The sequence below is a fragment of the Anneissia japonica genome, unplaced genomic scaffold (genome assembly GCF_011630105.1).
Source record: "Anneissia japonica isolate Jap-2015-1 unplaced genomic scaffold, ASM1163010v1 scaffold1417_len1240632_cov203, whole genome shotgun sequence".
Classification (NCBI taxonomy): Eukaryota; Metazoa; Echinodermata; class Crinoidea; order Comatulida; family Comatulidae; genus Anneissia; species Anneissia japonica.
Genome location: NW_022727891.1, coordinates 42,998 through 64,680, shown reverse-complemented (window position 1 = coordinate 64,680; position 21,683 = coordinate 42,998). Strand labels below are relative to the sequence as shown.

General features: G+C 33.2%; 2 protein-coding genes across 6 annotated transcripts; both read left to right on the top strand.

Moving 5' to 3' along the window:
* The first annotated feature begins 725 nt into the window (after positions 1–725).
* Positions 726–9,050, top strand: LOC117113898 (UDP-N-acetylhexosamine pyrophosphorylase-like). 3 transcript variants are annotated; one of them, XM_033257392.1, is made up of 5 exons: positions 726–879; positions 6,084–6,384; positions 6,998–7,202; positions 7,716–7,891; positions 8,848–9,050. In XM_033257392.1, exons 2-5 carry the CDS (start codon positions 6,114–6,116, stop codon positions 9,033–9,035), a joined length of 840 nt encoding a protein of 279 aa, XP_033113283.1. In that variant the 5' UTR covers positions 726–879; positions 6,084–6,113; the 3' UTR covers positions 9,036–9,050. The 3 variants fall into 3 exon arrangements, with proteins under 3 accessions (XP_033113283.1, XP_033113285.1, XP_033113284.1); XM_033257394.1 differs by having other exon boundaries at positions 785–803; XM_033257393.1 differs by lacking the exon at positions 726–879 and adding an exon at positions 902–1,100.
* Positions 9,051–10,197: 1,147 nt separating this feature from the next.
* LOC117113897 lies at positions 10,198–16,679 on the top strand. Of its 3 annotated transcripts, none has more exons than XR_004446269.1 (4): positions 10,198–10,237; positions 12,326–12,367; positions 16,067–16,139; positions 16,457–16,673. XR_004446269.1 is itself a non-coding variant. In XM_033257391.1 (4 exons), exons 1-4 carry the CDS (start codon positions 14,576–14,578, stop codon positions 16,547–16,549), a joined length of 597 nt encoding a protein of 198 aa, XP_033113282.1. In that variant the 5' UTR covers positions 14,466–14,575; the 3' UTR covers positions 16,550–16,679. The 3 variants fall into 3 exon arrangements, 1 of the variants encoding a protein (XP_033113282.1); XM_033257391.1 differs by lacking the exons at positions 10,198–10,237; positions 12,326–12,367 and adding exons at positions 14,466–14,797; positions 14,844–15,052 and having other exon boundaries at positions 16,457–16,679; XR_004446270.1 differs by lacking the exon at positions 12,326–12,367 and having other exon boundaries at positions 10,217–10,237; positions 16,457–16,672.
* Positions 16,680–21,683: the final 5,004 nt, after the last annotated feature.

Here is a 21,683-nt window from a genome sequence, read left to right as displayed (position 1 = left end):
GAATACAGAAAGACTGAGAAAGACGCCCATAAAACCATAATGTAGAGTTTGTTCTGACAACAAAAGTTTTCATCCTGGCTTGGGCTCGGGCCCTATAGAGATTTTGTTCTTACCCCGAAAATTGTTCCTCTTGGTCCTGGCCCCCCCAGTAGACCTGGGCCCCGGGGCAGCGACCTCCCGACCCCCCCCCCTCGACGCCACTGATGATGATTAAGCTACATAATATTATTATTGTGGTGATGTTCATGGTAGCCTATGACGACGACGTATTAGTCCTATATAGTTACCAGTAACGTATGTCTACTTGTCTATAAGTAATATAACCTGTTACGATTTATTTACTATAATAATGATATAAAGTCAGGCCTAACGCATTTATGGGTCAAGTATTGATCGGTATTAACGGATTGATGTATGAAATTATTTCGGATAAAAACGCCGGAAAGTCTCTTTCTATAGACGTCACAATCAAGGACAAGTGTCCTAATGTAGACTATAATAACGCCGTTGGCGGAATGTAAAGGAGGTGTATCATGCATACAGAAAACTAAAGAAAATCAGTATTTTTTTCTTTTCTGTTTTGATAAAGAAATGGAGTCTTTGTAAGAATAAACCTAAGTCGATCGATGACTGTAGTCACATGACGCACGCGCGACTGATCGATTTAAATGACCCGAAACTTTGCGTGTCACAGCTTCCGGTTTTCGTGGCAGGGTGTTTTAAATGGATCCGATCCATGTGGTTTGCCAAGCGATAACCTTGTGTGTGCGGCGACTTGTTTGTTTACCAGGACGAAGTGGGAGGTACACACATTATTTTTGAATCATTCAATATTAATCCCATATAAACCATCAGTAGGATTCAGTCATTATAACTCTGGTAAGTATTGCCTCAGTTTGTAGGTGTTTGAGTTTTATCTAACGCACAGAATCATCTCTCGTAAGGCTAGGCCTCTGGAGTAACCTAAGGTTCGTGAAATCCGAATCAAGTTGTCAAGTAGTGCACTATTAAAGCTGTTCGGGCGGCTACTTACACTAGCCGTGCCTACTGTCACTACCTAGGTAGTCGAGTCGTCCCTGCCAATCTACTGACTGTGTGTGGTAAGTAAAGCAGGCCTAGGCCTGGTCTAACTTGCTGTCGTCTCTGTTTACTCCTCTGTGCTTTTGCTCATAAATGCCTTTTCAAATTAAGGTGTTTTATATATAATAATAATAATAAATATGAATGATTAAAAAAAAAAAAATTATTGGGAGTAGTACAGCTTTTTGTGTTTTAATGTTTTTGGTTTTATGAAATTTTTCTCAGTTTGTTATTTTCTTTGCTGGGATCTGCAGAGGACCCGGGATTTTATCCCTGAGCATTCCCCTAGTATAAACAATAAAAGAATGAATGAATAAATGAATTACTTACCGGGTATTTAATACTATTGGTGTGAACAGCTTCGTTGACTGTCAACCAGTTAGGGAAGCTTTGTACACCGAAGAGTTAGCATACTGGTTTTGCTTGGGTAATTTGTTATGGTCAACTGTAAAATCAATGAAATTTTACCAACTTAATATTTAGTTTCATATTTGTAAATTGTCGATTTCCAATGACTATGTTTTGTTCATTAGGATCACATGAACAATGTACACCTTGGGCCGATTCGGACGAGTAAAGTTTTACTGGGTACTTCCAGCTGAGGGGCCACGTGTGGCAATTAACTTTTGCCCCAGCTATAAAAAATTCGAAAAACATCTGGACGAAAACTCATCTTTTTTAGTGGATATTTCAATTACACATTGCCTCCAGGCATAAATTAATCATGTGTAACAAGGCTCTGTCAAAGGGTCCTACTAAAAAACGCCCGGAGACGCCCGGAGCTCCCGGAGACGCCCGGGGCTCCCGGAGACGCCCGGAGCGCCTGGATGGACGGCATGTAAGTTATAAACGGCTGTGATACGGCCAGAGAACTGTCTCTTATACACATCTAGATGTGTATAAGAGACAGATTTATTTACTATAATAATGATATAAAGTCAGGCCTAACGCATTTATGGGTCAAGTATTGATCGGTATTAACGGATTGATGTATGAAATTATTTCGGATAAAAACGCCGGAAAGTCTCTTTCTATAGACGTCACAATCAAGGACAAGTGTCCTAATGTAGACTATAATAACGCCGTTGGCGGAATGTAAAGGAGGTGTATCATGCATACAGAAAACTAAAGAAAATCAGTATTTTTTTCTTTTCTGTTTTGATAAAGAAATGGAGTCTTTGTAAGAATAAACCTAAGTCGATCGATGACTGTAGTCACATGACGCACGCGCGACTGATCGATTTAAATGACCCGAAACTTTGCGTGTCACAGCTTCCGGTTTTCGTGGCAGGGTGTTTTAAATGGATCCGATCCATGTGGTTTGCCAAGCGATAACCTTGTGTGTGCGGCGACTTGTTTGTTTACCAGGGTACTAATAAATAGGTTATATTTGCCCCTCAACATTTCGATTCCTGAATAGAAAGGAAAATGTGTTTATAATTTATTTCTCCCTCAGGCTCAACATTTGACAAACATTTAAAAAAAAGTCAAGACCACCACAGTATGATATTATGTAGTTTTAATGTTTCATCCATGCTGCTGTCTTAAATATCTTGACGGTAGCCTACTAACAAAAGGCTTCATTTCTCCCTCGACATTTGGGTTCCTGAAAGGAAGAAAAAGGAAAAGAATAATTTGATCTAAAGCTAGGCAAACTAGGCCTACGGTACTAAAATTGGGACCGCTAACATTACCGTAGGTACATTTGGATTAATCCCGACCCGGTCGTCCTCGGATTCCTCTGAGCGTATCGAGAGCGTCCAGGCGCTCCAAGCGTCTATTGAGGGCGCTCCGGGCGTCTCTGGTTTCTCCGGGCGTCACCGGGCGCTCCGGGCGTTTTTTAGTAGGACCGCTGTCAAATTGACCTTTAGATTTAGATTCGCAAACAACTGGGTCAGAGTAAAAATCCTATCGTTCAATCCCATTCCCAATTTCTCATACTGTATAACTTTAACTGCTTATGATAATAACTAAAAGTAATATTTAAAAGCATTAAAAAATTTGACCGTAAGATTATGAACAAAACATGAGAAAATGCGGGTTTAAGCTTACAACGAAATTGGAAGTTCTTTGCGCTAGGTTTTTGCATGGCGCACAACATTTTTATATATTTCACTGTATTTGTTCGAATGTTGTATTTCTAATTCATAGTTTATTATTTTTTTAGTTATTAGTACTGCCTTAAAAACAAACTTAGAAATTATAATTAGATATAATTTGTAATTTGTTACAATAACTTTGATTAAATAATTTTTTAAAAATTAAAAAATTATATTTTATAATTTTAACAGTAGCTTTAGTTTTTTCCCGTATATTCCAATTAGGTCGCAGTCCTCTTTATCGTCAGCGGCGCAATGTATTGGGCCTATAGAATTTGCACATCGCGACAGGTAAAAAAAGTACTATTTTTGAGTGGAATGGTAATTTTTGAGGGGAATAGTACTCTCTGTTGCCCCGCTTCTTAACCAATCAGATGCCTAAAATCTATGTATGAGGTATATACGGGTAATAATAATTATTTAATATGTAGTAAAAATTTAATTTATCGCGGGTGTTCTGGGGCAATTTGGTTATTTTTATGTATGCAATAAAGCAGGTCAGCACATTTACTGAAATCACTTGACACAATATGAAATCAGTTTTAGATGGTTTTTGTGTCTACTGCCCCCAACAGGGGCGTAGACACTATGTCATGATGTAGCAATTAAAGATGGCAGAAAAGGGTAAATCCGGTTTAGGCATGATGGGTACTACTACCATGAGGTGGGGGGGGGGCGCTCTATTGACAATCAAATCGAATAGCATTCGGAACTCGAACAAAATTGCGTTCGAAACTCGAACACGTGTTATAGAGACGTAGCAGGCGTTCGCCATGAACACCTTTTACCGTCATTTGACGCCCTCTAGAACACGTGTAGTACTCTTCGTGATCAACGACGTAACGTGGGAACTCCAGAAGTTACTAATTTTAAAGTGTTTTTAGTGTAATATAGTGGTAGGCCTATATACAGAATATTGTTATGAAAGAAAATTTTCATGAAAAATCCAGATACACTACAATAATACACACATCTGCATATTGAAGAACATAAGATATGATTAAAAAAACAAAAAACTCCTGTATAAGGCAGTAGACACATGCTCCTGCTGGGAGCCTATTTTTACCCATAGTTACTGACATAACGATATGATCATACTATGTCATATGATCATAGTATGTCACCAGACTCAATTGTTTTGTTGTCATGTGTCTCATTTTGGTCATGTGATATTAAAATAGTGTAACAGAATTCTATTATTAAGCAGACTTCTATTCAATTAAATCTAATTTGCATTTGATGTACAGCACAGTGATCTATTAATTCAATAATAATAAGTTTAACAGCTGGACATTGTGTTTGTCTAGTGCATGATGTAGGCATACGTGTACTGACAGTGCATTATGAGTAAATATTTCCTTTCATACTTTTTTGGTAGCCAATTATGGCTCAGTCTTCGCCTGGTTTTTAGAAAGTCAAACATATTATTTATGATTTATAATAAGCCCTCGTGTAAATTCAACACTGAAAGACATTTAAATATGACTCTCAACCATTTGATGGCTTCATTATATTTTTATTTTACATGTTTACATTTTCTAATTCAATACAATTGGCTTTTTAATTCTTTGTGTAACTGTATCGCTCTTCCTACTTTAGTAATGTAAAAAATTTCATTACACTTGCCTTTAATTTCTACTCAATATTGACTTTTTACATTTTGCTTTCTTTAATAAGTTGTACTGTACAGTAAACAGTAAAATCTTTTATATAGCATTTTCCCCAAAATGATCAAAGTACACCATTACATTAATATTTTACTTATATTTAAATTCCTATTGCATATAACACACTCTGAAGTTTCTTATTAAATTTGACCTTTTCTTTTAAAATAATTTAAATTGCACTGCTGATGAGGTTGCATGTTTCTGGTGGAATTTTAAAACTCAATTACAAAAGCGTAAAATCTTTGTATAGAACATTTGCATTGTTGCATGACTCTTCAACAATAAACTTTAATAGCTTGGGTATTACTGTATTGCACAGCTATTCAAGTGGATTGTAAATATTTTTAAAGGTACAGTAATTGTCAGTTTTACAATGATACTAAATACAACTTTTTCATAATAATTTTTAAAATCATTTCCTTTAATTTTGTGAATCAAACAAATTATTTAAAATATTAAAGATTACATATTTGTACATTTGCCTGTATAGTGACCCCCATCACTATTCAGAATGGATCCCCTTCTAAAAATACAGATTTCAATTACAATGTTTGCTTTAGTTTCTTCCTTATGCTGTTCTCTAGAGCCATACAAAATTGATCTCCTTCTGTTAATTCCACTGAAGACAATAATTATATTAAATCTTGAATTTCTTTGCCCTTCTTTGTAAGGTGCTAACATTGCCAACATCCCTAAACCCACAACTAATCAATAGACACTTCCTAAATCAAAAAGATAAGCAAAATATTCATGGTACAGAGTGAAAAACCTTGAAATAAATAATCTGAAAGGAAATACAGTAATGAAGAAAAAGTAAAAACAGTAGAAGACAAAGATAGGCAATTTTATTGTTCCTTTCAATAATTGTAGAATGTATATAGTCCTTCTAAGTGGCTTGTGTATTGAAACCTTGTGATGTTTTTGTTTAGTGTAGACTGGCTTTGCATGAGTTCTTTTTCTAACCGGTTTTGGTTATTATCTTTTTATCTATCCCCGCATCACTTGTTTAGTTAAATTGCTTGAGTTTTACAGAACATTTGAATGTTTTTAAATATGATAATCTTCTACTTTATGAGATAAATAAGAATACTATATTATATTATAGCTGAACTTTGAATATACTGTATTGACATTGTTTTTTAAGATAAAATAAGTATAAATAATGATTACTTCACATTTTTTTTTAATTATACATTTAATAACATGAATGAGTATATTTCTAAATATTTTTTTCCAGATAATTGAATATAATATTAGCTGAATAACCATGGATTTTGAAAGTCTTCGGGAATCTTTAGCAGAACACAACCAAGAACATTTATTAGATTTTGTCAATGATCTTAATGAGGATGAAAAACTAGCATTATATAATGATATTACAAATACAAATATCAAGGAAGTGGTTAAATTCTTCAAGACAGCCACCGAGTCCATGGACTCGCAAACAAAAGTGGATGACAAAATGGAACCAATTCCATCTGACATGTTTGGCTCGGTAACAAGATCTGGTAAAAAGCTGAAACAGTGGGAGATAAGTGGTGAGTGACTGTCAAATGATTGTCTATGATTTGCAGTGTTGTGAATGTGGTAGGAAGGGTACAGTACTCACTTTTTTGTTTCTAAATGTCAAAGGTTACTGTACAGTACCGTAGTTAAACTCCATAAAAGTAATATTATACAGGACACAATATTACTATATATTATTTTAAAAATTGTATTTCTAATATGGTGAATAGAAAACAGACCAAGAAAACTAAAAGTATATGTTGAAGCCCTGTGCAGACTATCAAATTTTATTTGACAAAACATGTGACATGCCTAAATATGGTCATGATGACATCACATCATGATGGTCGTACAACAGTTTTTTGTCAAAGAGAATTTGATCGTGTTTATAGGGCTTTACAGAATGAGCAAACACTCAAACAATTAATATGATCTATCAGATTATCAATACTATATTGCGTTGAAAATGATCCATCCAAGCAATCCTAGCTTATCCTTAGTGGAAGTTACCAGAGCCCAGTAAATTGCTGTTCAGTTACATACTTTGTAGGGAATACTGTATGTCATCACAACATCTGGGTTGCACACCTTTCATCCTTTCTCACAGGTTTTCAGTTTATAAGTGCCTTTTTCTTTCAATCTTAGGTTTGGAGGCAGTAGGGAAATCCAAGGTATGTGTATTATTGTTAGCAGGCGGACAAGGTACACGCCTTGGAGTAAGCTACCCAAAAGGCATGTATAATGTCGGCTTACCCTCTGGCAAGCCACTCTATCAGCTACAAGCGGAGAGGATCCTGCGATTGCAGCAATACGCAAAGGAAGAAACTGGCCAGTCTGGCACAATACCATGGTAAGTCCATCCACTGGAATTGCATATACCATATTTTTTCAAATAATGCCCTGCTTTGAATAAGTGCCCCCTTGAATATTTGAGTATACGTGTCCATTGAACACCAAAAAAAATGAACGCCTCCCTTGAATGAAAGCCCCCTCAAAAAGCCTTTTTATTCAAATAAAGTCAGTATATCATTTATTGTTGTCTTTAATAATTGTTTTTCTTCAGTGTTAATTGATCACTGTATATAACAGTATAAAGTAAATAACAGCAGCACTTTTGAGACTAACAATACAGTATATAATTTATTCCACACAGTGGACTTCATCAGGAGACTGATGAAGTCCACTGTGTGAACGAAAGCTAGAGAATAAGTTATATATTGTTAGTCTCAAAAGTGCTGCTGTTATTTACTTTATACTGTTTTAAACTGTACAGACTAACACGGCTATACTTTTTATTCATCATGTATATAACAGTATTCTCTCTCAGTAGGGCCAGAATGTAAAACCATTTTTGAATTCCCAGGTACATCATGACAAGTGAACATACACAGGAGCCAACCGAAGAGTTCTTTGCATCTCGCAACTTCTTTGGCCTACAAAAGGAAGACATTGTGTTCTTTGAACAGAACATGTTGCCGTGTATGTCTTTTGAAGGCAAGATTATTATGAGTAGTAAGAGCAAAATAGCCAGAGCACCAGGTGAGTTTAATCAGTGCTTTAATAAAAAGCGCCCCCTTGAAGGGTGATACAAGTCAAGTTCTATATACCAGCAGCGTCTGCTGTTGCAATCGGGAGGCACATAACACTGATAATTTGCCCCTTACAATAATTTTTCACCTTTTCTTATTTTATTCTAATGTAACTCTTTTTAGTTTATAAAGAACATATACATATAAAACATTATTATCCATCATTATAGTATTTTATAAGAATTCAATTACATGTTACCTTGTGGGCCCATTACCAGCAAAATTACCATTCATCTCATTTGTACTGTCTCCTGATAAAGTCCACTGTGTGAATGAAAACTAAAGATTAAATTGTATACAAGTTAGTCTTAAAAGTGCTGTTGTCATTTCTTTTATATCATTCATTATAAATAAACAAACCATAGAACAAAATGCAAAAAATGTGTTTGTAGTGGTATTCTAGTGGATATCTATGGAATTCCTATTTCAAATAAATTCAAAAGCTAATTAATAATGAAAAGTTCAGATAATGACGATGATAATGACAATAATGAAGAAGACGACAATGACATTGACATATGTGGCAGAAATGGTGGTGATGATGATGTCATATGAGAATGGCATTTTCAGTTGTTAATCTATGTAAAGAGGATGTATTGGTATTATAAGTGTGACATTTTCCATTGACTTATGTAACAGTTGAGGAAGGAGCCAAGTTGCATCATTGTATGGATAAAAAATTATGTAATGCACTTGGCAATGTGTCTGTCTTAGACATTTTTGGTCAAAGGAATGTCCTGGATAATCCCTAATTTCAAATAAGCATTGACCGAAGTTAAAAATAAGCATCATGTAGGCTTAAATAATTTATTGATCATACTGCTACGATTTAAACAAATATATTTAGCTTAAATTATTACAGTATTTAATGAACTTGTTCACGTGAAGTTGCATTCTTATTTTTAGACGGTAATGGGGGATTGTACCGGGCTCTCGATGAAAAGATCTTAAGTGATATGGAACGACGTGGAGTTCAATATATTCACGTGTACTGTGTAGATAATATCCTGGTCAAAATGGCTGACCCAGCATTCATTGGATTTTGTATAAGCAAAGGCGCAAACTGTGGGGCTAAGGTTTGTAATTTAGATTAGAAGCAAATTTGACAAACAAATACAGTATAAAAATGTTGGATTGGATTTATTCATTGTGGATAACCAATCACTGAATCTCTACTTGACCCCTGACCCTGATTTTGGTTTCCTTTGTTTGCATTGTGTGTGCATCACATGTAAAACATTGGAAACCAAAAACAAGGGTCATCACATGTATAAAAAAAAAAATAAAAGAGAAAATAAAATTGTGATAACAATATAACAGTCTGCTTTTTTATCAAAACACCACTTGCAAATACAGTCAAAGAGTATAAATAGAACAAGAGAGCAAAGTCCCGTTCGTAAAAACGTCATGCCTGTGTAGCACGCCCACTAACGGTTGTATATTCTTTTTATTACCCAGTGCAGCGCTGCGCAGCGTGGTAGAAGTACGCCCGCTATAAACTCAGTAAGCAGAAAACAAAAGTACAGTATCTTGTGGAGAACAGATAAACAGACAAACCGACCGTGCGCGGTGGAGTACTGGGTAATAAAACACATACAAGCGTTCTAGATGTGTATAAGAGACAGAGATAATAGTTCGCGTATATATGTAGGTGACATTTCGTTGAATGATTTCCAGGTGAGGAGCAGCAATTTGAATTGAATTCGTTGGCGAATTGGTAACCAGTGAAGCTGTTTCAATATTGGTGAAATGTGATCAAATTTTCTGGTCCATGTTAACATGCGAGCAGCTGAATTCTGAACATGTTGGAGCTTAGTCAGTAGCCACCTGTGTAGCTGACTGAGCTTAGGTGCTGCAAGTGGGAGAACATGGGGAACATTTTATTCTATGATCTTATTAATTCTAAGTTGACAATTTTTCTTAGGGAAAACAATGTTATGTAGAAATCCTCAACATAACTATTTATTTTCTCTATCGTCAGTGGAGGTGTTTCTTCGTACTTAGTTCAGTATCATATCTTTTTTAGGTCATATTATATTTCTCTAAGCAATCAGGAATTATAAATGATAAATGAATGAAAAATGTAACAATATGCATCCACAGAGATTTTTAAAACATAAATGGGATATGGATAAAAGTTGTTATTACTGTACATGTTTGGTTGGGATATTGCAAATGTAGGTAATTAAATGCTGCCATTAAAATTTATTTTATGATAATTTTTTAAAAAGCATTAAAGTATTTCTTTTTTATTACCTTTGTTTAGCAAACGGTTGAAACTTGACACAACCAGAAGGTGAAGTCAACTTGTACTTTTGTAACACAACAAGTAACCATATAATCATACATATATACATTTAGTTGCACTATATACTGTATTAGCTTCTGTATGTCATCAAACTAATGATATCTTATTGCACTCCTAATTGAGTTCAAAATTCTAAGCTTATACTAAAGATTGCTTGTGATTTGTCATCCTTGCACACTGACAGATCCTGAATTTGTTTGCTTGGGAGTCCAACAGGCAATTGAGTACCTATAATGGTTGGGGTTGTATGAACAATGCTTTGAAGGTTTCTGGTGTTCCCTTAAGCATCTTGGGGGCACAGGGGCTATGGCCCTGGAAGTGCTGGAGTTTTAGTGTACACTTGGCCCCAAGGGTTAAAAGTTGACTAAAATGAAGTCAGAACCAATGCCAATGTTATTTAAGGTTGCTGTTTGCGGTTCCCCTCTCTCTATTGCTGCTCAACTTGGTGAAGTCTACACCACCTGGTAGTTCAGAGCTAGTCTTCTATACTAACCAGGGCCAACTTTGGTGATCTATAATCTAGTCGGTGTTTCAATCTTATAATAGGCTGTAGATAATGGAGTTATTCAGTATCAGTGCTGGCTATGTTTCTAAGTTATCTAAGCTCTCTGAGCTTAACTCTCAAGCTTACAATGTACGCACTGGCTTGTGTGTAGAAAACTGACCACTGTAATTGCCATTGCAGTGTGTCAATACTAGTTGTCATAGTAACGATACTATTGCGCCTGCTTCTGGTTGTCTTACTGTGCTGTAGATTTACTGTGTGGCTAATATGGCAGTGAATTTGTCCTTAAAACTATCCAGTTCATGTCATACTTTTACCTGAAGTTTTAAATGACCCTGCTAATAATGTTAATAGCTTATAGGTTTTTTTTTTCCCCTTTTTTTTTTTTTTTTTTTTTTCTCTTTAATGATTTTATGAATAGACATTGACTATACTTCTGTTGTTTGCTTTTACATCAGTTTCACATTGCTTTTATTATATTATGTGCTTGTTTTTATTTATTTATCTATTTTTATTTACTTTATTTTATTATTACATAATTTTATATATTATTTTTTTTTTTATTTATTTTTTTTAATTTCTATTTTTTATTTATTTATTTTTTTATTTATTTATTTATTTTTTATTTATTTATTTTTTTTATTTATTTTTTTTTCCCTTTTAGTTAAGATTTTAAACTTTAGAATATTATAATTATTATTTTAATTGGATTTGGATTTTTCATTACTATTGTCTCTTTTTTTATGAATTTATCTTTACTTGTAACTTTTGTTCTGTTGTATGGTCGAAACTCTCCTGCGTGTGAGTGTTCCTCTGCTTTGAAAGAGAGAGCCAATAAATTATCAATTACCTTTCTTACTTTCTTTCATCATTTATTCCTTAATGAATTACTTGTATAGCTGATTTATGGTATGTGCACTTACCGTACATGTTTTTAATGCTTTACGACCTGGCAGTGCAGTGCTACTTGATCTACAGTACAAACTTACAATTTCTGGTATTTTTTGTACTATTCTGAATAAATTTCTAGGATAAGGTAATGATACTTGAAAGCATCCAACTATTAATATGAATATATGTACATATGAATGAGGAATCCACAGAGAGGAAAATTACCTGTCAATACAGTAACATATGTGGAACTAATTTAATAGGCTTTTCACATCACAAGACTCATTTTGGGGCACTTTCCTAAGACTCCCAGCCTTACCCATACTCTCTAGGCCCACCCATACCCATATTCATCTAATGGCACATTATGGTTTATCTGTGTGTGTGTAGTTCATCATTATATACATACATTTCAGGCCTTGATAATTATTATATATACAAGACAGTCCTTATACAATGCTATTGAAATGAATTAGCACCATTGCTTAATTTATTAACTCACCAATCTGCCTCCACTAACAATATATTCTACTCTTAACATGGAATATATACAACATATATCTTTATGCATGCAAAAGATAAGTAAACTTATTGAATGAAATTGTATTTAGTGTATTGAAATACAAAACTTCCAAAATCTATATTTATATTAAACAAATTTTTCATCTAATAAACTGCAGGAAACAGAATGTTCGAGACAATGACAGGAATGGGAGCGACAGGTAGCTTTGTTTTTATGATCAAAGACATTAATTTTAACATCCATATTTCAGATACTAGCCTATCTCAAACCCATTTAATATCACATATTTTACACTCTTGGTTGAGGCTTCATCATATAACTCTTTTATTCTTATAAAATTGTTTACCCATAGTAGAGCCTTTTACCCTTCCCATTTGATCATTTACCCCTCCTTGATTCAAACCACTGATCCAACTTACACTCACTGGATTTTCAACATTTTCTTTGCTTACCACTGTGTCAGCCATCATTTTAGATTTCATCCCTTTTCCCATCTTTTTTTTTAGTTTTGATACACAAATGTTTCAACATCTTTTAATAGTCAAATTAGAAGCTCCTATATTTCATCCCCCAACCAATTTTAATTATTTTACTTTTACATTTCCTTTTTTCTTTTTTATTTACAAAGGAATTAGAAAGTATTCTAATATGATCATATTTGATTCACCAAGAAATAATATTTAATATGTTATTATTTCCAGATCTATTTTGTATCAGTGTTTTCTACTTGGCTATATAATTTTTATGAATTTGAAATTTAATTAATTAGAAAGTATTCTAATATGATCATATTTGATTCACCAAGAAATAATATTTAATATGTTATTATTTCCAGATTTATTTTGTACCAGTGTTTTCTACTTGGCTATATAGTTTTTATGAATTTGAAATTTAAATTTAAATAAGACACCTCCATTGGTTTCAAACAATTAAATCAATCAAATAAATAATATACTTATGTAGCTATATGTAATACTGTTATATACTTATCTTTCCATGGTAGTAAGGACAAAAGAAATTTTGAAGGTGCACAGATAGTATTAACCCTTACTACTTGGACCACATATCATCAATGAACCTTTCCTCTATAGCCACACCCTTTGGATATTGTTGTTAATGAAACACAAACGATAGTGTTCAAACATACGCAAACACGACGTGTGTTTGTGAGACATATGCATATTCCTGGCAGTGGCACTATGGCACAAAATGGCTGCATAGTTACCGCGATAAACGCTGCGTAATCAAGGTTGCTTCAGCTTGTGGCTGCATTGGTTTTTCGTTAAAAAAAATGTTTTCATCCAGTTTTTAAATTCTGTTAGCCTACAATTATTTTCATGTGGATAAATGTTATAATTTTATTTTCTGAAATTTAATTAATGTAAATGTTGTTGCTAAACTGACCAATTGGCCATGTTTGTTTTGGTCACATGGAACGCTGATTAACTCTCTGGCTTGCTTACGTTAATTTTCATTGTCAACGAAGTCTATTTTACGAACCAGTCGAATGAAAATAATACTCAACGAAATTCGTAGTCAACGAAATTAACCAGTCGAATAAGCCCATTATAGAGCCACCCTTCATACTGATCCTTTTACTTTATTAACTTTGTATTGAGGTCAAGCTGGTATACATTACCACCATTATTATTTATATTATTACTTCTTTTCTTTTCCTAGTAAATTTGATCATACAATAATATGACTGTCAATGATTTGTTAGCTACAGTAAAGTGTTTCTCTTTTCACAATAAATTGTAACATTTTTGGAAACCATTTTTAAGCATAGGTTCATGGTTCTAATGTAGGCCTATGTTATGTAGGCCTATGTTATATCTTCATGTTTTTAATTTTTTTTTTAAATGTTTTCAATAAACGATATGCAAGAATTTTATATATTGATTTTAGCTCTGCTTTTAACACGATAATACCTCACAAACTGCATGCAAAAATGACTAAAATAGGTTTTGATATATCCATTTGTAACTGGGTCCGTAATTTCCTCACTGATCGACCTCAGTTTACCAGAGTGGGTACCCTCACCTCTAAAAAACAAATTATTAATACTTGTGTACCACAGGGGTGCGTCCTCTCACCCTTTCTTTTCACTTTGTTCACATATGATTGTGTAACAACGCTCCATAACTGCCACATAGCCAAGTTCGCTGACGACACCACCATTGTAGGACTTATCCAAGATAATAATGAGACATTTTATCGACAGCAAATTAAAGATATTGTAGACTGGTGCAGCAGTAACAATCTTTACTTAAATGTATTTAAAACTAAGGAAATGGTAGTAGACTTTCGGAAAGCTATAAATCCAAAATACTCTATATTTATAAATGATGTCCCAATCGACTTTGTTGAGGAATTTAAATTCCTTGGTATTTATATATCCAATGATATGAAGTGGCAACGTAACGTGCAAACAATTGTGAAAAGGGCACAGAAAAGAATTTATTTTTTGCGTAGGCGTAAATCTTTTGGAATGCATCCGACTATTTTGATGTCTTTTTGTAGAGCAGTAATTGAAAGCATTTTAACATTATCTATAACCGTCTGGTTCGGGGGCGCTACCGAAAACGACTTATATGCCCTTAACAGAATCGTCAGGACTGCAACGCATATCATTGGCTGTCTCTTATACACATCTAGATGTGTATAAGAGACAGATCATTGGTTTGGAACAAATGCCTCTGGAAACCATTTTCCATGATCGGCTTCTTAAAAAGGCAGAGGCTATTATGGGCGACCAAACTCATCCTGCCTCAAACCTATTCCAATTGATGTGCAGTGGTCGACGTTTTCGTTCATTGAAAGCCACTAAGGCTAGATTCAGGAATAGCTTCTTTCCTAGAGCAATTAGGGCTCTAAATTGTAGGTAAATGTTTCATACTTTTGCACTTTGTTTCTTTGTTTGTGTTTGTTTTGCCTTTTTTTTACCACAGAGCAAAACAAATTTCTATGTTCTCCTGAACAATGACAATAAAATATGATTGATTGATTGATTGAATAAGTTGAGTAGACTTTTATTAATTTAACATTAACTGTATTAAACTATTGGTGTACCATAGTGAATTTGTAGTTCAGATGGTAATTCTTATGTTTCAACATACAGTATTCAATAAGCAAACAGCTATTGGTGCATTTTGGTATGATCCCCAGTAAATATGATATCTTCATTCCTGACGATATTCAAGTAAACAATGAAATATAAAATTGCTATGGTTTCTTTTATTCTGTTTGGAGTGTTCATTAATGTTATGCTATGATGAATATGTATTTGTATTGTATCGCATTGTATTAATAATGAAGATGAAATAATTTGAGTTACTATGTTAGTTTAAATAGACATGAATAAAGGTAAAGGAAGGTAACACTTGATAGGCTAACATTATTTGTATACAATACTGTATTCTTGAGTTGTCATTCAAAAAGTTACCGTCATGCTTGAACAAAATCATGTTTGTATGCCTATAACCATGAGTTGTCATTCAAATAGACAGTCAACCTGGAGGGCTTCAATGCTTGAACAAAAGCTAATGGATTTTTATTTAAGTTTGTGCCTGTAAAGTGCTGTCTTTCTCATCTTTATTCCATTAATGAGAAGGAAGTGTACACTACTTTGAGTTTTCTGCAATTTTATGTTTTGCTTAACTCCATTATCTGCTCATCAGAAAAACTCATTCTTGATGCTTCTAAATTGAGTACTGACAAAGTTTATGAACTTTGACATAATGGCCTGTGTAGACCAAACAGATAATACTAGTGGTGTACTTTTCGTATTACTAATAATTATAGAAAAAGTGCTAATGATAGTATAGGACAATATTGAAATAAAATGCAGTGTATATATATATAATCATAATTATAAATTATATTGTATTGTTTTCAGACGCAGCGCCAATGATGTTGACCATTCTGCGGTTATATGTGAAGTTTCCCCACTGCTCTCTTATGCAGGAGAGGTATGTGTTTAACTTACTATCACTTTATACACATGCATTTGTTTTACTTCATAAGTTGTCTTGAACACAAAAAAACATTTGTTTACCAATAATAACCAACAGTTATATGGTGAATGTTTTTGGCTGTCAAGGTATAATTATCCATACATGATAGAGCATAGTTTATTTTAAATTGCTGTATGCATCATATAATTTAAATCCATTAGGCAGCTTTTATTTTTCCATGATGCATCAAATCTGTTGAAAACATAAGATATATAAAGCTGTTTACTATGTCTTTAAAAGGATAACTGGATTTTGTTTGTTTATTTTTGCAGGGGTTGGAGCACATTGTTAGTAACAAGCGATTCCAGTCACCTTTGCTACTCACAGAAAAACATAAAATGAATAAAGAAATTGAGATTAACTAAGCAAACCCTATAATAACCGAAAGGTCCACAGATTAATCTCGCATAAGAAAGTATAATACATACTCCAAGTATTGAAATACATGCCATCGTGTTGAGATACACGATGGCGTGTATTTCAATACTTGGAGTATGTATTATACTTTCAAATCCTGTAATATTACATATTATATTATAGGTCACAATAATATTACATGTTACAAAATTATTACAAGTTATGTTACAATAATATTACTTGTTACATTTCATGTCACAATAATAGTTCAATGTTACATGTTACGGTTTGCATGTAACATTTCATGTCACAATAATAGTATATGTTACATGTTACATTATTGTATTTGACATGTAACAATTCATGTCAAAATAATAATTCATTTCACAATTTACAATAACATTGCTTTATACTACTTTATAGATCACAATAATGTTACATGTTACAATAATATTACATGTTGCTGTACATTTTACAATAATAAATAGAAACTTCCATATATTTTAGGATTTTCTTTAATTCTTTTTTAAGCAGATAATTGGTTTTGCAAGTTCTGGTATCAAGACTTAATGATAGAATCTTGAATAAATGATAAAATAGTTTTAATGTTATGTTTAACTTATGCTTGGAATATAATTGATATGTTTGATGCATTTTGCCTCATGTTATAATGATGGTATTTATTTTTATTTAGGAAGTTTCTCAGGATTGTCCTCCAATGAAGTGCCATTAAATTTTTATTATGTAGTCAATATCAGATGATTTTATGACCAAATAAAATAGGGATGTATATTTTCCCACTATTACCAAACAAGTCTCAACCTACATAAAACTGTAGCAGTAATTAAATTAAAAATAAAATGATATAATTGTAATTTAAAACCAATTGAATGAATATCATTGTATTGTAAAACCTAAATTATTTACTTAATAAATCAGTTGGAATTCCAAGTTATATGTGCAAAGCCAGGCACAATGTGTCGTATGAAAGTTGAATGATCATCAGCTGACAAAGCCATCTCTTCCCTCTGCGAGTGCTTTTGACGACGCAACAAATGTCTGCTGATTTTTTTTATAGTAGACTGACCAGATTGTCATTTAGAAACTATCTGTTGTGCGTGCCTCAATGGATTTCATTCTCCATGAAATTGCTTGCCGACAACCGTTGATGCGTGTCTGGCTTTTGGTCATTTGTTCGTATTTTGTTTGTTTTTGTATCCTTAGAAGAGAAATTTGTTTTTGTTTTCCTTCATTTAGTGTAATGGTCAAATTTACAGTGGCGTATCTAGAAGTCTTGAAATGGGGGTGGTAAAGTGGGGGCTCGATGGTCAGCTGAGGGGTGCTATCTTGCAAAATAGGGTGATTTTAGGTGATTTTTAATTACTTGCAACTGATTTTTTGGGGAATGACTTGGGGGTGCAAGTAATTTTTGCAGGGGCCCCACACCCCCCACCCGCAATAATTATATTAATTATTATTAATACACATAGTAATAATGATAATATTCAGTGGTTTGTCTTTTATTTTTTATTACATTCTGTGTGATGAGTATTGGATTATGATAATGATAATTATGTTCTCATGACATTTATTTTAATTAATAACATTTAATAAATCTAGTTGGTACTAAAGATTATCCTTAGTTTTATATAATTACAATATGCTATAATATAATTTTTTGTTTCTTTGGTTCCATTTGGAAAATGTATTTAAATGACACTGTTTTAAGCCCAAATTTTCTATAACATGATGTATAATAGTAATTTTTCTATATCCAAGATTGATATTATTTCTTCAAATTAATAATAATTGAAGAAATTAATAAATCTTTACAAGATTGTGACGTCATATTTGACACTGTGTGTCTTTGAGATCTTAGGCAGAAAATACTTGATGTTGTAGGACTTGTAACCTTCAGCTTGAAATCTCCAATAAATATGTAGGCCTATGTACTATGTCTCTTTCTTCATGAATCATATTCGTTTCTTGAATAAAAAGGGCAGAATTTCAGTTATATTTATTGTTAATTATACTGTATCTTATTGATTTGGCTGTTAAAGATGATCCTATTGTCATATTTAAAAATGGAGTATGAAATGGATTATAATGATAATATATTTATGTAATTGTTGATCATATTGATTATATTACATTTAAATATATTAATCGAAATACAATAAAGATATTTGCAATACATATTTAGTATCAGTATATATGAATATAGGTTCTCTTGTAAACACTTTATTTTGAATTGAGTAATTTATTATCGAATTTCATATTTTTTCATATATACCTTTTCATAATGTATATAATCAGTTTCAACGTTTGTGTTTCAACCAAAATGTAATGTGTTTTATGCCTTTATAACATCTTAAACAATAATCAACAACAAAGATTTTCTATGTACTGTATCTGATAGGTTACTGCATTTCAAAATTCCACTGAAATCGAAATGCATTAATTATTCGGTGTCTGGTAGAACAGTAACATATTACTGAAGCGGTAACCCAGTATAAAGAACAAATATTTATGATTTCTATTTATACAGTTTTTTGGGGAAACATTAAACATTAAGCTAACTATTGTTCAACCATAGAGGAAGCAGATAGAATAAATAAGAACCAATCTGCCTGACGAAAAATGTTGATGAATTGAAAAAGTCTTTACATTTTTAAAGTCTCAATTGCACTTGATTGTAATTTGTTAAATAAATTGAGTGTTTCAATATGTCCAACGAAAACCTTGTTGAAAAGAGTTTATATAATTATCAGAATATCGTGTAAGGTACGCTACGCTTTATCATGTTTTTTTAGACAGTATACCAATTTGATCATTTTCATAACTTTGACTTGTCATTAATAAATTTAAAATATTAATCAAATCTTGTGTTTAGATGTTTTGGTCAGTTTATACTCAATAATTTCAGCCTATATTCAGTAAATGATAAACATATGCCAACATTTTAATATTCAGTGATACATCACTGTACTGTATTAGTAGGGAGATTTCGCAACCTAACGATAACGAATACGAATACGTCCTTATCATCGTCAATCGTGCCTAAAATCTTTTTTTTTGACAATATAGGCCTATGCTGTAAGAGCTGAATATGATCCTTTATTCTGTAAGGGTCATGAATCGCCTACGCTGTGATATGCTACAGTAGGGAAAGGGTTGTCTACGTTTTCGTAAGCTTGCGAAAACTCCCTGATATTGGAGTAGATGGTTGCAGTGACGGCCCACCACATCTTCGTCCCAAGATTGGACTCCACCAACAATTGTCAATACAAATATATTATCCATAATAATCCTTTCTCATGGGCCCAGTAGGCATGGGCGTCGATCGGTGGGGGACAGGGGGAACACGTCCACGATTTTTCAAAGGGGGGGATCATATCAATTGTCTTCCCCTTCCCCACTTTGCATCAATCTTCTGTAATTAAAACCCCACTTTTCAAAACGAGTGGAAAGAACAACAATTACACATGACTATCATGAATTTTGCCTGTTCACTACTTGCGCTCTTTTCCAAGTGCAGTGCCTATTTCCGGACCAAAACCGAGTAAAACGAAACTGTTTGTACATTTCGTAACATCTCAGTAACCACTACAGTAAATCGATTTTATGGGTACAACGGTTATCAGAGGCTAAATGTATTGTGAAGTAAACTACGTTGTTAAAATTTGAAGCATGTAAACCTATTAGGCCAATAAAGTGCACAATTTCTACTATAAACACTTATTCCTTTTGTGTATTATTAGGGCCCGTACGTATATGTGTTAAATGTTATCTGCATAGATAGATTCCTATTTTTCCTAATTTCAAAAATTTATAGTTAGTCAATTGAATTTTATATATTAAATAATAATTAATATTCAAACAATAATTAGGGGCCTATACAGTTTCTGACATGGACAGGTCTATCTATTTCTATTTTTTTAAATAGTGATACCACAAGGTTACAAACTCCAGTGTTGCGTTAAATGCAATCTCGCAATGACCTCATAATAGTCAGTGGCGGATTCAAGTGGGGCCGACCCAAACCGGCACCCCCCCCCCCTAAAATTTTTTTCCAAAAAATATGGAAATTATAATTATAATTTAGGTCTGAGAGTGCTATGTGCCAATCATACATTTTCTTACCTCAGCCCCAATCATGGTGGTCTAGCTTCCCAAACTGTGAAAATCTCTCCCTGTCCCCCCTCTGTTTCGCTTTCCTGGAGCCGCCACTGATAATGATAAACTAAGTAAATCACCTTTATGTTGGTGAAATAAATGCTAACTAATGTTTTGTTTGCTTAGTCCTGTTTGATCGTAAATTAGACCGTAGTGTTTCCACTCACAATAGTGTAGCTATACTACTTGCACAAAAATGAAGTTCAGAAAGAGGAGAAAAGAAAAACGTCTTGATTGATTTTAAAAGACACTACATGCACAATAGACTAAATTAGTGGCTGTTTTAAGTTGATCTCATTTGTTTTGCATACGTCACAAGCTAATCAGTATAATAATAAATACTTATTTTGTTAATGTTTGCATGAAATATATAAACGGACATAATTATGATCACCAGGATAACTTGAAAAACTTTTTATTTTGAGTATTTCAGTGGGAGATTCAAGAGGCCCAACTGGCCCACCCAACTCCCTAATTTTTTTTCAAAATTTAAAATTAGAGAAAAAAGAAAATTATATTCAAATGTAGTCTGAGAGTGCCATTTCCGGCCAATTAGAGGTGCCATAATTATAAATTTTCTTACCTTAGCCCCAACCACGGTGGGGTTGAAGTGGTCTTCACTCTCCATCTGTAAACGTCCCTCCCTGGACCCCCTCTATTTCACATTCCTGGATCCACCACTAGACTGTATTTTAAAAATGTAGTGTGGAAATAAATGTTAATTGCATTTCTTGAAAATGAATTAGATACGACTTATTTATTTTATTTTCTTTTATTTTATTCAGTATAAAACCAACAGCGATGAAAACCGCCACTAACAGTTTCAACTAAAACATATATAAATATATATTATAAACTTCAAAACTGAAATTAACTAAAATACACTTACACAATTTTAACTATTTTGCTTTTTAAAATATTAAGACTATCATAAAAAATATCAATATTAAAACAAGTATCAAGTAG

Coding starts and splice junctions, on each gene's coding strand:
- LOC117113897 (XM_033257391.1), top strand. CDS start 14,576: ATGAAGTGGCAACGTAACGTGCAAACAATTGTGAAAAGGGCACAGAAA. Junction 15,053..16,066: donor ATTAGGGCTCTAAATTGTAG/GTAAATGTTTCA, acceptor TATTGTTTTCAG/ACGCAGCGCCAATGATGTTG. Junction 16,140..16,456: donor TGCTCTCTTATGCAGGAGAG/GTATGTGTTTAA, acceptor TTATTTTTGCAG/GGGTTGGAGCACATTGTTAG.
- LOC117113898 (XM_033257392.1), top strand. CDS start 6,114: ATGGATTTTGAAAGTCTTCGGGAATCTTTAGCAGAACACAACCAAGAA. Junction 6,385..6,997: donor GAAACAGTGGGAGATAAGTG/GTGAGTGACTGT, acceptor TTTCAATCTTAG/GTTTGGAGGCAGTAGGGAAA. Junction 7,203..7,715: donor CAGTCTGGCACAATACCATG/GTAAGTCCATCC, acceptor TTGAATTCCCAG/GTACATCATGACAAGTGAAC.